General features: G+C 29.0%; 1 protein-coding gene across 2 annotated transcripts in view; it reads left to right on the top strand.

Annotated features, from left to right (window-relative positions):
• LOC132950799 (protein outspread-like) overlaps positions 1-18,282 on the top strand; it is an 87,980-nt gene that overhangs the window by 27,038 nt on the left and 42,660 nt on the right. For both annotated transcript variants that reach the window (XM_061022370.1, XM_061022371.1), the window contains exon 3: positions 8,677-8,742. In XM_061022370.1, the coding sequence (XP_060878353.1) occupies positions 8,677-8,742 (66 nt within the window). The remainder of the gene's footprint in view (positions 1-8,676; positions 8,743-18,282) is intronic.

Here is an 18,282-nt window from a genome sequence, read left to right on the forward strand (position 1 = left end):
TGGTATTTAAAATTTCTTTCGAAAGTATTTTAAAGTTCAGTAATTCCAATTTACTTAAGTAACACGTAAAATGAGTACATAGTCTTATAATAAATTAGCTTTAATTATAGCTTGGTGTCGATGTCATTTAGGTTTCTTTTTTCTGTACTTCGGTCGTATATATTATACGTTTATACTATATTACCGATGTTAAGGACAGCCACTTGAAGTGGATTTAACCGACAAGTAACCTGTCATCAGATCGTACCCATAAACTTATACATTCATTAAATTTCCTTGGGATTTTTTTCGCACTTGGAATTTCAAACTTAAACGTTTTTCCGAGTCATCACGCCTTACATCCAAAGTATTTTATATTGTATTTCATCGACCTTGATACTAGTTTGGTGTTGTGTTATTATACTAACAATTTGTTAACGATTTTGTAACGCACGATTCGTTCACGTTTTATTGTTGTTGTTATTATTATTATTTTTTTTTCAGACCGGTAATTAAAGTGTAATTTGCTCTGAGCTAACAGGCAGTGGTGCCCATAACATGGTAGTAGTAAAGGTAACATGTATTTAATATGTCCTTGAAAATTCAGATAAACTTTGATAATACACGCATATCTTTTTTTCTGTGATAACAGAAGTGTCGGTTTTTAAATATTTATTTTCACAGTAAAATAATTGAGTAAACTACACGTTCGTATCAGACACGTAATCTTCACGCAACCTATCACTTTATTTCACGAAAAAAAACTATATTACTCTATTGTTTCATTCAAAATTATAATATTACAAATAAGTAGGATAAAAAAGAAATATCTGTTTATTTTTTGTATTATGATTTATGATGATACTCATATTATATCAATGTATTAGCTCATATACACAACTCAATATAAATACTCATATTTATAATTCATATTGTTTAGGTACACTATATATACGCTACTATACATCATAATTTTCAACTGATCTTTCAATAGTCAATACATTAATGTATTTTTAGGTATAAATTAAATATATCTCAATTGTTATTTGTTAATAAACATTATATTATATGCGCGAGTTTTTATAGTTAATAAAAATTAATAATTATTAATACTAACTAGTAATATATCATATTATAAATGTTATAAGAAAAAAATAAGTAGGTGTATAAAAAAAAGTATAACTACCTACTTCAATTTTAACCGATACTTTTAATTACATTAATGTACCTATATAATATGTATAATAAATGCCATTATGTGTTAGACCTAAATAACAATAAGATTTATACATTTAAATGTTTTCTGGTTCACACGTTTCTTGTACATATACTTAAAATAATTTATATAATATTTTATTTCTTCTATACTTATATAGAACGAAGCAAATCATTTCAGAAGTTCAGATTTAAATTTGTAAAAAAAACTTTTTCTACTGGAGTGTATATATTTCATTTTTAGCATGTTTTATATATACGATGTACCTACTAAATGTAACTATGATAGTAATACCAATTAAGCCATATTATACAAATATAATATTATACTTATACATACATTACAAGGTGATTCATATAACTTACCTAATTTACAGTCATTATTTCGAATACCTAGTTATAATTTTTTTTCTTAATTTTACTGTAATTGCAAATCAATATTTTTGAAAAAAATAAATAATTTTATCGTTATCAAGATAAATATATGCATATTTTAAGTTTTACTTTTTATATTTTTAATTTCATACTTCTATTATATTTTTTGGAGTATTTTGCCAAAATACACAAAACTATATTGCTTTGGGATATATAATTTTAAATGTTGTCACTGAATAAAGAAAAACAATTTAAAAATTATAACCATAAAAAAATATGTTGTTTTGCAATTATATCAAACCATGTAAAAATATTATTTTCAAAATAATGAATGTAGATTCTTAAATAGATCACCCTAGCTATTCTGCGGTTGTATAGAATTACATTTTATGTACAATATAAAAATGAAGAAATACTTTTGAGATAATATTAAATTGATAAACAAAACAAATATTTACATAGTAATTGAATATCATGTAAAGTTCAATAAAATAATTTTGTAATTTACATATTTAATTTACAATATACCTGTTCGGTAATAATAGAGATAATATTTTTAATTCCATATTGTTACCATACATTATTATGCAGACAGCTGTTAATTTCAATAAAATAATTGCAACTGCATTTTATAATTAATACTAAGTATCTGTCCTATACATTACACTGCTATGACTTTCAAATTTATGATCTAACTGATTCTTTATAAATTTCAACTTATTCATTCGACATTACTTTATTCGTCCAGTTAACTATTATGTTATAACTTATTGCTTGTTTTTAATATTATGAAAACAGCTTCAATTTATTCTTCTTATTGCATCGAAGATGTTAGACAACTTATATGTACGAATAATAATGTCATAAAATTGTTTTATTATGTTTTAATTTCATAAATTTAAATTTGCATTTATAATAATATACGTATGTAGGCGTGACGAGTTCAAGATGAGAGTGGGAAATAATAGTTATAACTTTTGATAGTAAGTAGGTCGGAGGCAGATTGCGTTAAATTTGATTTTCATATTATACGTTGAGGAGTGCTTTAAAACGGAAGTCACATAGCTGGAAAAGCGAGATTAATCAATGTGAAAGATTAAAACACCAGGTATAAAAGGTGTGCATAATTGGGTCATATGCTTGGGTACTCATATGTACCTACATGCAAATTAATATAGTATAAATTATAATACTAAGTGAGCCATATGCAACTGTAGAATTACGACAACATTTATTATATGTCTTCTGAAATAAAAAAAAATTTAAATTAATAATTACTTTGTTTTTATAGATACGTTTTATTTTTTTTTTCGGAATTTATAATTTAAAATAAAAAAGATAGCAAGTGAGTACCGCTCTACTATATATTTTGTGTCATGTGTCACTGCACTGGATGCGTTAAATTTACATTTAACGATATAAAACCTTTATTATTCGTAATACGAAAAACGATTCTGAGTGAAGACCACTCTGTAAGTCTATAAGTTATATAACAATAATATTTTTAAGTTACAAAAAAATAACTAAAATATATTATATTTTTTGTTTAAATATATAATTTCACCCAAATTTAAACTTAAAATATCTATTAAAAAATACCGTATATACATAATTTTTAGATTTTTTAGAAACACTGAAATACTTATGAGAAACATTAGCTATAAAAACTGAATATTTTATATATTTTTAACTAGATACAAAATAATTTGCAAATTTTCGTGATTTTGATGAATTCTGACTAACTATAAAATAATTATGACTATTGAGAAACCTTCTATTATATTTTCAAAGTTTTTGACCTAGCAAACATTTTTTATCGACAATAATTAAATACAAATTGTAAACTTCTTATGCCAATAAACAGCTCAAATAGAGTCGAAATATTTTTAAAATTGTATTGCGTATAGAAAATGTTAATATAATCAATAGGTAAAAATGTCAAGTATCTAGGTACTTAACCAACGGTTATTCGTTAATCGTTAGTTCGTTTTTAAGTTACACCAAAGAATAAAATCTATTTAGTTATAAACTGATTTTGCGTAATAATTCCCGGTTTTCCTTAATTTTAATTTTGTTTGTTCAGACGCTTTTGAAAACTACTGGGAATTTTTTATTTTGACTCAAATACACCAACTAGATTCACTTTCCCACCAAACAAGTTACTGAAGTTGAAAATATAAGCATCATTTTTATCGTGTAAGTACACATTACACAGACTAAAAAAAACACACATCATTGTAAAATCAATCAAAAATTAAAATATGCAAATCGGCATTTAAAGTATGTACTAAAGAAGTTCCTGCAGCCATAAATGACAGTTTTGGATTAACCTCTGAAATTAAAACTAGTATACTATTGTAATATATAATGAATTACGAACAATATTATCAATATACCCATCCATAGTTTTCAATAGCTAGTTCCAATGTTTCAATTTTCATATTTTTTTCTATTGTGAAACTCGCGAGCATATATAATATATAGGTATATATATATTTATTATATGTCTATATGCTCGCTACGAATCTCCAGGGGTATATAACTTCAATTATATTGTATATGAATAGCAAAACCAATCAATGTAAGCGTAATTAAAATCTCAAAAATGTATAAAGTCAAATTTATTTTGTTGGATTAAAAGAACCGCTAGGTACTATATTCTACATATCATTATAATATGTAGCACTGTTCGAATTCGATTACCAATTACGTATAGTATATACCTTTATTTATAAATTATGTGTAGGTATAACCGCGGCCACCCGTGGACCTCTGCACTATTTCTCTGGCGTTATCAATTCAATATCATTATCGAAAACCGCATGTGTACATAATAATACGCGTTCACAAAAGAGTGAATATGATGGGCGATTTGTTTTTTATTATTATTATTTCTTTATTCTTTATATACACGTTGGAACCGATTGACTTGACCCGCTCATACAAGCGTATGTGAATAAACAATCATCTCACCGCCAAATGGGTTCATCGTCCTCGAGTCAGTTCACATATCATAGCATGTCATAATTTTCGTCGGCCAGTTATTTGAGGTACGCTTCTTATTCCGATCAATCGATATATTTTTTTGCTCTCGTTCCGAACTCATAATATACACGTTGATATAACTTCAACTTGAAAGTAATTCAGTTACACTAAAAAATGTTTAGATTTTAAGGGAAGTGGTGCAATAATGTATGTACGTTTCTAAAAATATAGGTGGACAAATACATAATAATATGTTAAAATATATTATGCTTATCGACCATCGTGTAGTTTGCAAAAAAATTGAACTAAATGAAACTAAATTCATTATGCAGCTGTGTATGACTCAGTCATATTAACAATTCGATCCACATGTAAATATTAGTACATACTATGTGTACATAAAATAAGATAAGCCTGTTAAAGATTTTAAATGATTTTATATCGTCACCAATAAACAAATTCAATACTTTTAGTGGGTTAGTACATTTTTGTTTGTTTACAAATCATGTTTGGTGTTCTCCAATCTCCATGGTACCATTCTAAATTATATAAGTTTATCCAAAATAATGTCATATTAATGTTTCAAGCTCAACTAATATTTTAAAAGGTTATCGCTAATTCAGTTGTCACTCGATATCATTCGAATTTATAGATATTTAAGGTCTAGGATTTTCGTCATGTGTATTAAACCGTTATTGTTAAGGTTTCAGGTTCGAATTCTTGTTCATAACTTATTAATACGACTAAAATGTACGGCGCATAGGATAATATGTTAAATTGCAACGACACAATTGATTGGGAAACTTTTTTATCACACTGCACCGAGGCTGCAAAAACACGAAACTGGTAAATTGCCAAGAAACATCAGCTAACTTTTTATTACAAAATCGATATACTATTAAGAAGTATGGTGTATTGAATTAGGGATTGAGATGTTAACATTATTGTAATTGCGTTAACTTTGCGCTTCGACGACATTCCGGTTTTGCTTTACCTTCATATGGCGCCCGATGTCTCAGTTTTTGCGGGTATTTGATTACCCGGGTATTAAACAAATTACTGAGACATTACAAGTACATTGCATATGTGTTTTAATAAATTATTTATTAACTAATAAAAACATAAATTAATAATATGATAACGATTATAACTATACATTTTTTGGAATTTTAAAACACCGAAAGTTTACTCAGCTAGTGTCTAAATCAACTAGTCGACAAGCATCCACTTATTGTGGCAATAATAATATATACTTCTTCTTTTTGGTGTCTTTATAGATATGTGTAATATTTTGACATATGTGGCTATACAACTGTATAGTAACGAATACGTTTCTCTCGATAGCTCAGGTTTAAATAAGTCATTAAAACGCAAAATGATGCTCCCCTTTCCGTTCAGGGATATAATACATATTATTACTACCTATAGGTAGTTACCTGCATTTATGCTCGAACATCCGTCCATTTAATTCAAATGCAATGTACAAATGTGACTGGGGTTTCATATTAGGGCTGCTTAAGCGCTTCCATACTAAAATATAATGTATACAGAATCTATACAGAATATTATGTCTACGAGTTTTTTCTTTGGGTGTGTGTGTGTGTGTGCGTGTACCATGTTTTTTTAAAGTAAAAATCATGTCTTTCTTCGTTGTTGGTTAGTAGGTAGTCACTTATTTACTATACTGTCTCCGACATTCCGGCACCACTGCATCGGTGAAATGTAGGTACCTAATTGAAAAACTAATCTGAAACACAAATACAAAATGGTAACTCGTTTAACATTGATCGTTTATTTTTATTAGTACTATTCTATAGCTATACTATACAGCCAAAGCATTTTTATAGTACCTATTAAACTTAGTTATTTTAAAATATACAGTTTAAAGTTGAACCGTGACAATAAAAGACCATATATAATATTATATACGTAGGTATACACTATTACTTTGTACTATTCAATTTTTATTATATTATCGCGTATTAACCAATTTATATATAGGAACCTACATAAATACAGCTGTGGTAGTAAATAATAATAATAATAGTTGCGTACAATGAGCAAGTACTTTAAATAAACTTGCCACATGAATTAGTTGTAATTGTATACGTATATTATGTTTTTACATTAATATAGGAAAGTATACCTATAAAGTATAAACAATTCATAATAGGTAGTATCTTAAAAAAATTATTGACTATATTTTATTATTTCAATGACTTGATCTAAACTTATAATAATATATTTTGTTTATAATATTTGAATACACGTACATGATATGAGTTATAATTAACGTAATTGTGGGTGAATAGAAACAATATTTATAAATAAGATTCATTGACCAATAACTACAGTCTAAGTGTTATTATATTTATAAGTTGTAGATGTAATAAATTGTTATGTTATAAACTGTAAAGAATCAAAATGAATAATATGATATAATATTATATTTTATTAATTTATTATATACTTATATATAAGTAGGTACAGAGTTAGATTTTTTTTTTAAATTACTTTTTTGCAAACTTTAGTGTGTTTATACGTCTTTCGTTATTGTGTTACACAACGACATGGTGATGAAAAATTAGTTACTTATGTTATTTATTTTCACTGTAACACGGTGGTTCGATGTTTCGTTTCCGTAACTTCAGTCACATCTTACGGTCCTCATCAGGACCTCAGAACACTTGATATTTTCAACATTGATAGCCTGCTGCTGCTCATACGAATAATAATAGTATATACATCAATCAACTTTATTTCTTAAACACAATCGTTTTATTTGACCACAATAAGATAACTAGTCCTTTTAGTGTGCCACAATAACATATATAACGCGGTAAAGGTAATTAGCACTCTGGCGTTCCGCTCCTTAAGTACACGCAATTATCCTCATTTTATAATACAGTGAAATCAGAGTCTCAGTTTTACCCACGTGTTGCCAAATCATAATTATAGAGCAGTGCGAATTATAGGATGTATATAAAATCTCATTATTAGGCACGCAAATGTTTTCCCATAGAGTTTTATACATGAGCTGGAATAAATACAAAAAAATATGTATTTAATGTGTTATAATATTATGTATGAAAAATAACACCGTGCGTTTGCGGCGTCGTTTGTACACAGAAAATGTAAATAATAACGTCTGGATGCGTCCGGTGTTTTTGGTTATCCCTAAAAATAAAAACGTGTGAACATTGAGATTTGAGAGTGCGACTTGTGGTAATTATTAATATTATTGTTATTATTATTTTTCATAGATTTCACCTAGCTGGTACCTATTTGGAAAAATATGCACTGCCGAAGACAATTTTCTATAGAAAACATTAGTTTCAAAATCAAATTTATATAATATACCTGTACCGTTAAATTCGGTCTGTGGGTATCTTTGATTAAGTACCTACATATTATTTAGGAGAACACAGTGATCTAGATAGGAGGATATAAAACCCATCACCACCGAACTGACGATATTATAATATTATTGTTACCAATTGTGACAGGTCTACAGAAAAAAAGAAAATATAATAAATAATAATATTCAATACGCTTGATTGAGATTCAGCAATATTTGACCTTCCGTTCCTTTCCAGACTCCCGAGTATGTAATATACAGTTTTCGCATCGCCTTCGCTTTGCATGAGTCTCGTCCATCACCGCAGTGTATTGTTATAAGAGTATCGAATGATTTGGTGTTTCTTTTCAGCGTTTACCTAGCCTAACGGCATTTAGATAGGCACCTACATGGCTATACGTTCCCTCAGGACCGAATATGACACCATTACCTCCAATCTATTAATTTTCTGTGTGCATAACTGCACAATGCACATGATATTGATTCAAACTTTGTAGTATAATTGTAGGTACCCGTAGATCTTATACTAGTATATTTGATATACTTGATCGAGTTCCAATAGATAAATATAAATATTACTATAATCATTTAACAATGAACGTCTGATATTAAAATTTAAAACTATAATTTTATATCGTACGTTTAATATTTATTTTAACTATTAATACATTATTTTTTTTTTTTGAAAACTTTATAACATTAACAAATAAATTGGAGCCAGACTCGAGAATAGTAATCACATAATTATATCTTGTTTTTTTTAGAGATGGCAGAGAAGGTGGTTTGTGCTGTTCGACGACGGAGAACTGATTTATTCGCTGGACGAACACGTGAGTGTTTCTATACTTAAACGTATCTCATATAGGCCACAAAACGTGTGAGCTCATTGCAAGTTTTTATTTATAATGGTTTCCATATGGTCTGCGACAGCTGGAGAAATTGTTGGCATTGTCCGGGGCTTTATATACATATTATATATATATTATGTGTAGCGTATTTATAGAAACACTGTCGTTCGTGTTATAAGTCTTTCCACAATAAGTACCCACGATCCACGCATCTATAGGTGTATATGGTCCAACTTAAAGAGATTTTGTTCACTTCTTGGATGTAAAAAAATCTGACAATTTAGTTACCCAATCAATCTGAAAACCCGAAATAAAAAATTTTTTTTTATTCATGTTTCCATATTTACACACCTTTCAAACATATAAAAGCTAAATCAATATTTCTAGTAAATCAATCAGAAATTGTTTTCCTTTTAAAAATCTTAATAATATCACGATAAAATTAAATAGGTATACTATATAAAATAAATGCATTTCACATGTCTGATGTCTTACACGATTGTAGTCGAATGGCACTTAACATAGTTTTCATGTATTCAATACTAATTGGTATTAAATTAAAATATATTTTATTATATATATGGTGATTACTGATTAGTCATTGTTTAATTACTATAGTCTATTATAATAGAGCTTTATATTATTTCCATTACATTTTTCTAATAACTTGTTCGTACATGACTTGTTATATAGCGCCTATACTGTTTACTTATTCAAAAGTAATTGCATTTTAATTCCATAGAACAAAAAATAATTAAATTCTAGAAATTGTATTGCATTTGTATTATCTTAACACTAATTAAAAACCATTCTTGTCGACACAGACGTAATGAACAAAAAAAAAAATTTACAATATTAACGAAAAAATATACATTTAATATACAAATATACCTACATAAATAGTAATTACAGTAAGTTGTAGGTAGTTAAAATGTTGTGGTTTAAAACGCGTGTATATTATATGTTAACAATTAATCAATCGTGGTTACTGGTTAATGCAGTTGGCCTTGTTGCAGTCTGAATAACGTCGGTACGTCAATATGACATCCGATCTCTTAATATAGGTATATAGTGTATAATATGAATATAAAGCCACCCATACAGGAAATAAAAAATAAAAATGGCGTAGTTCAAATTTCATACAATACAGTCGATGTGTCTATTTTAAGTGCATTATTCTGTAATCACGGCTGTCGAGATCAGAATTCAGGATAATATTCCTAATTATTATTGAAAATAATAAAATATTGACGAAATACAATATTATCTGTATAGAGGTGCAAGGTGTCTGTATTCGGAGTAGAGTACAAAAATGTATACAATATAATATGTAACATAATCATATTGTATTGCGGACATCCGTGCAGCAATCGATTATATAGGTATTATATTATTGTGGTCGGCGACGGCGACGGGGAGGCTAATCGATTTGAAACGTGTATAATATATTATGTTTTAAATATCTGATGTATATAGATCCCTGTATTGTGCGCGCAGCTCATAAAACGATTCATACTACATTTTATAGATCTCCCCGTGCACTCTGAAAAGCGTTCACTATCGAATAATAAAAAATACCCCTATTGATAATAATAAATGTAGCTCGTAATCGTCGTGTTATACACGCACAAATTTTATAACAAGTTAGGGTGAACACTGCGCGGGTTGTCGAGGAATGCGCGTTCGTCGATCGTTCGCCAATAATATAATAATTGTATCGAATCCGCAGGGCCGCCGATCGACGGTGCGGCTCGATCGTCCTCTCACTCTCTCACGATTAATCTCAATCTGTCCATCTACATCTCGCTACACCATCTACCCCATCGGCTGTTCGGTCGTCGTCGCCGCCATCGTTTACCCGAAAAACGTCGTCGTCGTCACTGAGATTGGATACATATTATTATTATTATTATCCGTACACACATCGGATAATATAATAATATTATTATACAAACATTCACCTGGCCCGATGGAGGTCGTATCCCAAGGTCATCTACCTTGTGTGCCGTGTGCCGTCGTATATGTACGCGCACTAACTCCTATCGTTGTCGGCCCGGGCCCCGACCGCATTCCCTCACACATATGCGTGTCCGTGTGCACGTGTGTGTATGTGTGGCGTGTGTATGGGTGGTGTGTGTATGTATATTTGTGTGTGTGTGTGTGTGTGTGTGTGTGTGTGTGTGTGTGTGTGTGTGTGTGTGTGTGTGTGATGAGATGTGCCGCCACATACGTCTCTCGTTTGCGCCCGCCACCGATGCCGCGCCGCGATGTGCGTAGTCCGAACGTGTAACAGCAGACGAATCTGAATAATAATATTATTAATATATATTTCGAAGTTCGACGGCAAGATAAATAATATTCGAATCATTGAGAATTTATTTATAAGAGGATGTCTCACCATGTTACAATCGTACGACATACCTAGGTATCAAGTTTGCGTTCAGAAGAACCAATTTTGTGTTGTTAGTGCATTAATATTATAGAGTGAATTGACCTGTAATCAAACTCAATAGGTAATGACACTATAATATTTGCTAGTATTTTGCCGGTTGTTTATGATATAAATTAATTTTATATTATATTTAATTATAAATTAATTTTCAAGCGAGTTATGCCTTATGAGTATGTAAAAATTTTAAATATTACAATTTAAAAATGCTTAAAATCGTAAAAAACCGATGTACACAGACAAAGATAATGTTCTTTAGTACCTGATAATTGCAGGTTAATTCACTTGTTGTATCAACATAAAATTGATTCTGCTGAACTCAAATTTTCTTTGATTTACCTACAATGGTGACACTTGTGGATTATGACTTTTTTTTTCCATAGATATTTTAATACCATCGATTATAATATTATAGCCAACATTTTCGTATTATTATAATTTTATTTATAGGTATTTTTATCCTGAAAAGTTCAACAATTTATACAATATTTTCGCTTAGTGGAGAATGAAGATCGCAGAAAACAAAATTGCTATAATAGTAATGCTAAATAGATATTGTTACAATCAATTGGTATTCGGTATATCATTTGCCATTACGGGATACGCATCTTCTAGCACGTGTAGAATACTATGATACTTAGAAAAACTTTATTTATACAAACAACCAAACGTAAAATATATACACTTTAAAGCAAAAACTAATTTTTTAGATTTTTAAATCTCAAGCTGACGTCCTTTATATTTCAGAGTCCAACAATCGATTTCGAGTACCTAAAGTGTAGTAAAGCGAGTACCTAACCGCGCCAGTCTGCCACTCCTTATTATATTATGTCGTTTTGGAGTAATTTATTTATTTATATTATTATAAGTATAATGTACAAACGACCCTTATTCCGTCTCTGATATAGCAAGGCGCCACCACCGCCTTATTGTGTAACCAAAAAAAAAAAATAAAAATGGCGTTAATCTGAAAAAAAAAATCGGCCGCAAAATTACACACGTGACATTATTAAATCTACATTGTTATACCTATTAAAATTTATACTGTATACAAGGGTGTCGCGTATTACCACACCATATTTTTCGTTTTTATATTAAGTAGACGAGCATTTATCTTTATCGTCCCGACACGCAATAATTCGTAAAACATGTGTAAACCACCCGCCCCGAGATGAACAATATTATTATATACTAGCTGTCCTGTCCTACATTGTCCAGGCTAAAGATTCGTATTTTTAATAAATATATTTATATGCCCTATTTCTTCTAATTTATAATATAGCTGATTCCGCACACTTCGTTGCCCGTAAAAATTGTCAACTCATGAAAAATTGTGATTGTTCAACTCATTTTGGGTGTAACTCGCTGCAATAAGTGCAACTCAGCCACCCCGTAGGCAACCCGACTACGTCGGATCGCGGAAAATGTGCGACAGAATATCAAGTAGGCATTGTGCAAAAATTCGATTGTATGGATGCTTAATCTACCTGATTAACAAATATGGCAACCAATATACAAATAAAATACTTATTTCTCCTATAACCAACCAATAGCAACCATTTATAAACAAAAATTTTCATCGTAAATCTCAAAATCACTGTTTGAGCACCTTCCCGGGTTGGACCTACCGGGTACAATTTTGAATCTAAATCAACCAGGAATTCAATCAAACACTCACAAAAAATGTCATAAAAATCGGCCTTGCCGTTTAAAAATGCATAAAGGACATACAGACAAACATTAATTTTTATATAGATATATAGATATTATTGTTATTATTAGAATGTCTGAATGCTACCCAATAGTTTTGACCACCTAATTATTTTTTCCAAAACAAATTATACATTAAAACCTTACCCGTGACTCAACTCATCAATTAGTGAAAACCGTATTAAAATCTGTTGAGTACTTTTCGAGATATGCATGTATATACATACAAAAAAGGGACATTATTGAAGTTTTAGTAGGGATCCTTAATTTTTTCTGGTAATAAATATAGCCCATGTTACGTAGGCATTATGTAGCATTCTAATGGTTACAAACATTAAAATCTTTCCTCTTTATAATATTAGTATAGATATAGGTACAACTAGCAATAAGACCAAAGAAAACATTCGTTATTAATTAGGCTGACACTAAAATGTTTAAAATGTGAAATGTTGCAATCTCAATTATTATAAAATGAACGCTATTTGTGGAAATTGGGCTTTTAACATTTCATTTACGGTCTAATAAATATAATTTTTTCCTATTTATTTTTTAGGCATGGACACAAAATTGTTAAAATTGACCGGACTGGCTGTCGGTTTAGAATTTACCGTTGCGGGAAATTGCCGTGTCTTATTAAACGTTTAACATTAAATAAGAACTAAATATGAACAAATATATATTATTATTTCCTCCATATTTCAATAGGCTATTAAATGTTTATTTTATATAGGAACATAAATAATTATAATATTATAATACCTAAATTAACGAACTAAGATACAGTGACGAGGCCTGAAATATTTTTTTATTTTTTTTACAAGTATATGCTCGCATAATATGTGAAACTATAGAGCTTTTTGTTTTTAGGAGTACTAAAATTCATTCAATTTTGGTAGCTATAACCAAGCTTAATTGCATATAGCCCCTCGTTCACACCTCAAACATGAACAATTATTTTTAAAAAATAAGTAGGTAAATAAAAATTATATTTAGTTACTGAAAATCTTAATAATAAATTATTGAAAACTTAAAATAATTTAAATTTGTATAAACTATGATGTTTATTTCTTTAATAGACCATCATTAGAACCTTCATTCAGGTTGATTACAAAAATAATTGGTACTGGCTACTGAGTATGAATGTATGATATTACATATATAGGTAATATAAAACTGTATTATTTATATTTAATTTCAACTAGTACAATATTGCAGTTTAATACTTATCAGCTATATTCTATAAGTATTTTACCACGAAAATGTTAAGCAACGATATGTCGATATATGTTTACAAACTATATAAGTAAAAACAATATTTAGAATTTCAATATACATACATGCAGCTGTGGTATACACGTATACATAATTGAAATCGAAATGGACAACTTTTTCCGAAGTAAGAGCGTTTTCGACACGGTCTATATATATATATGAAATAGTGGTGACTCTTGCGTTATCCTCATTATCTGATTAAAACCTCAACATTTCGGTTCGTCGACTAATTTCCATCGTTTCGCTCATATATATATATATATAGGTAGATACTTAACCGCATTTTCTAGTTATAACTTATAAATTTATAATGCCAATGTTATGACGATATATTATTATGTGAAATGTGAATATAAAAACAGGTGATACGAGAATGCAGTAGCAGTAGAGTTCAAATTTTCAACTTGACATTTCACTTTCTCGAAATTTAAAGCAGAACTTGTATACGTATTTAAAGAGAGAGTACCTGGCTAATGTGTATTTTGCTTAATTATTATTATTCGAGGTTATAATTTTAGTTTAGACTAAAACAGTAGTACAGCATAATTGCAATATATTTCAGCAACATTAAGACAGTGATCTAATACAATTAGTATTGGTCTGTCGAATATTAGGTACACAATAGATATTTTTCATTAGCTATTGACTATTGGCAATTCAAACTTATATTTGATCTGAAAAAAGAATTTTAACCCAAAGTGCATATTATACATAACATAATGTCGATGTTATCACAAATTGAATTTCCTATATTTTATATTCAAAAATTATATAATGTATGCGTACTGGCGTATTTGTGTGAAATCTTGATCTTAAATTATTTTTATTTAACCAAATAATTAGTTTACTTGTTAGTTTTTATTTGTGTAAAAAAATACCTTTTTTAAATTTTTAATTGGGCAAATGATGTACGTATTTTTTAATACAAAAATTAATATTATACTATATATCTATAGATATGACTATTGTTCTTATTTAAAAGGTATATACTATAATGCATGCAAGCAAAGTCAACATAAAATATCTTCAAACATGTTGTCAAAAACATATTAATAAATAGTAGCAATTATTAATTATAGATAACATAATTTGTCAATTGGTTATAATTAGGAATTTGACGTTTTTAATTTCTTAGAATTTATTGTGCTTTAATATTGTTCAAGTATGTATTATATATTTATATTATAGTTCGGTAATAATTACTATCTTATATTAATATTATTATGATTGAATAGAATAATGTACGGCTTGTCATAGGTTTTTCTATAAATTGATTTTATTTTATGTATGATATCTTTATGAGTCATTTATCATCATTACATATTTACGACCTATAATATTAAAATGAGTATAATATATTACTATATTATGATATTATTCGGAGATTATTGATTAATGTAGATATAGTAACAATAATATAATAATTGTCCATAAAAATTAACCGTCGGATATTTTTTAAATAGTTGAAAATATTTTATCGTTGTATCTCGTATAATGAAATATGAAAAATGAACAAGAATGCATATACCTATCTGTAATTATTCATTTTGCGGAATCGTTTTCCTTTCGTTGGCAGAAGTTTATACTATTTATGTGCTTCCCTTGAGTAAAAATACACATCTAATAAGTTATTTTATACGAGTACTATAATTCAGCCATTGATAATTTACAGTAAAACGATGGAATTTAATTTAAATAAATCAAATCTGGGTTTTAATCGGATGATCAAGCGAATAATATTTGACAAGTAAAATGTTCCAAAAAAGCTCTATGTGGCTAAATTAAAATTTAAAAATATACGAATAGTATAATGTATTAATGCGTAATGATTAATATCACGCATAATTAGTTACGCGTTATTTAATTTTCATTTTGTTATTCGTATTCAATAAAATTCCCTTACAGAACGTGCTCATATTATAATATTATTATTATTTGCTTCTCTCTAAAAACACGCCTCCTCCTTGCCCGTGCCGGTCGGCTATATAATAATAATAATATCTACTCTAAGTATATGACCATCGTCTAATCTTCAACGCGTCGTTGTTATTATCACTATTTTATTATTATTGTGATTATGTATTGATGATGATCAAGGCTAATATTAAATCTGCATGTACACACGACGATAACGGCGAGCGACGGAACACGGAAACCCAACGGGTCCGTTCACCTCTTATAGGCTACCGTGGAAAATGGTGCTAGTATATTTTTTTACCTATTTTTATCTCACCTCTCGTCCTCTCCTATAATATAATATATCGAAACACTTGTATGAAAATATCATATTTTATACATATATCATTATTCATTATATTATTATTATACTTTTATACGTTGAAAATGTTTCGCCGTCCATCGATTCGGCGCACGTAATTATATTCTTTTCAAAATCACGTACGTGCAGTTTTCAGATATCTTACAAAATATATACACAATAAATACCATAATAAATAATAATAATATTAATCGAAGATAATAATCAGAGCTCTGCTAGTATAATATAAAACTACGTGCCTACTCATAAAGTTATATTGGTGTACATTATAAAATATGTTCGACATAAAATGGTAAAAGGGACGGTTATATTTTATTGTACCAATACCCCCCCCCCCCTGCACACACACCGATCAATAATAGGACACCAATGGTGAGGCGCGGCACGGCGACGACTAATTATTATTACCATAAGGGTAACTGCAGGTATCGTACATGGTACATAATAATATGTATTATGTAGGAACAAAGTTAAAATAGCAAAAAAAAAAAACCTGTCGATAACCATAACATTCCATCAAATGTGTTTTAGTTACTATTCGATATCGCGACCATCATATCACACGATGACGATTGACGGCGGCTTGTTAGTGGGGTTTGATCTATGACAGCGCCTTTGGGGGTAAGGTAAGTGAGATAAAGCTAAAACCTAACGCATGGACGAATATTGTTTAGTTCATTGAAAGTTCTAATTTTAATACAATTTTCGATTTATTCTTTATTAGTTTTGGCAAGAATTGTAGTTTAATTTTATATTATATAAGTAATATATAATTTTAAACAACAATATATATTTGAGGGAGTTATAATAGGTCCTACAGGCTATAACTAGAACCTCCACTGATCTATAAAACCTTGACAACTTAACGTTGTTGTTTAAATGTAACTAATTATTATAAATACTGTACATAGGTAATATTTTATATTTTCGTACCATGTACATGTGTTATTATGTATGTATAAGTATAGTAGGCATAGTAAATATGTAACTATATAGTTATATCCAATGGATTTTGTTGAAATTGCGTTTACATACAACCAGGTAGGTACATAATCTAATATTTAAAAATCTCGTGTCACGTTGTTAGTGGTCGCACTCCTCCGTAACGGCTCGAGCCGTTTTTAATGAAATTTATTTTGTATATTTGGTAGGTATGAGAATAGGTCGTAAAATATTTTTCACCCTCCTACCACAATCCAAGGAGGTGCTCTAACGGAAATGTTGAGATTTACGGTGGACATTTTTGTTATTAAATGGTTGATATTGGTTATAGGAGAAATAATTAGTAGAAATAATTATTTATTATTTGGTTGCCATTGGTTAATCGGGCTGATCAGGTGCAACCATGCATCAAATATGTATATTGTAATATAATATATAAATATAATATGGTATAATATTATCATGGATATCGACTGCTGACGTCAATTGTATTATTATTATTGTATTTAGGTGCACGCGAATATCGTACGATGTGCAGTGTTAAGCCTTTTTTATTCTTAATAATATTTATTATTATTTACAGACGTTTTACTGACCTATTTCCGAGCACATAAGCAATTCAAACATCCTCGTATAAAATGTATGTTTGATTTACTTGGCTTTTACCTTTCAGATTTATCGAATCGTTTATGATAATAATATATGGTATACCGTTTAACCTATTATACAATATATATTGCATCTGACGGCGGGGGAGTGTATAATATCTATAGACGTTTGGTATCGCGTGGTATACCATATTATACATTATGCATCCATATATGTATAATGTATATAATATAATTAATATTTGTCTGTTGAATATTTTATA

This window comes from Metopolophium dirhodum, chromosome 8 (genome assembly GCF_019925205.1).
Source record: "Metopolophium dirhodum isolate CAU chromosome 8, ASM1992520v1, whole genome shotgun sequence".
NCBI classification, from domain to species: domain Eukaryota; kingdom Metazoa; phylum Arthropoda; class Insecta; order Hemiptera; family Aphididae; genus Metopolophium; species Metopolophium dirhodum.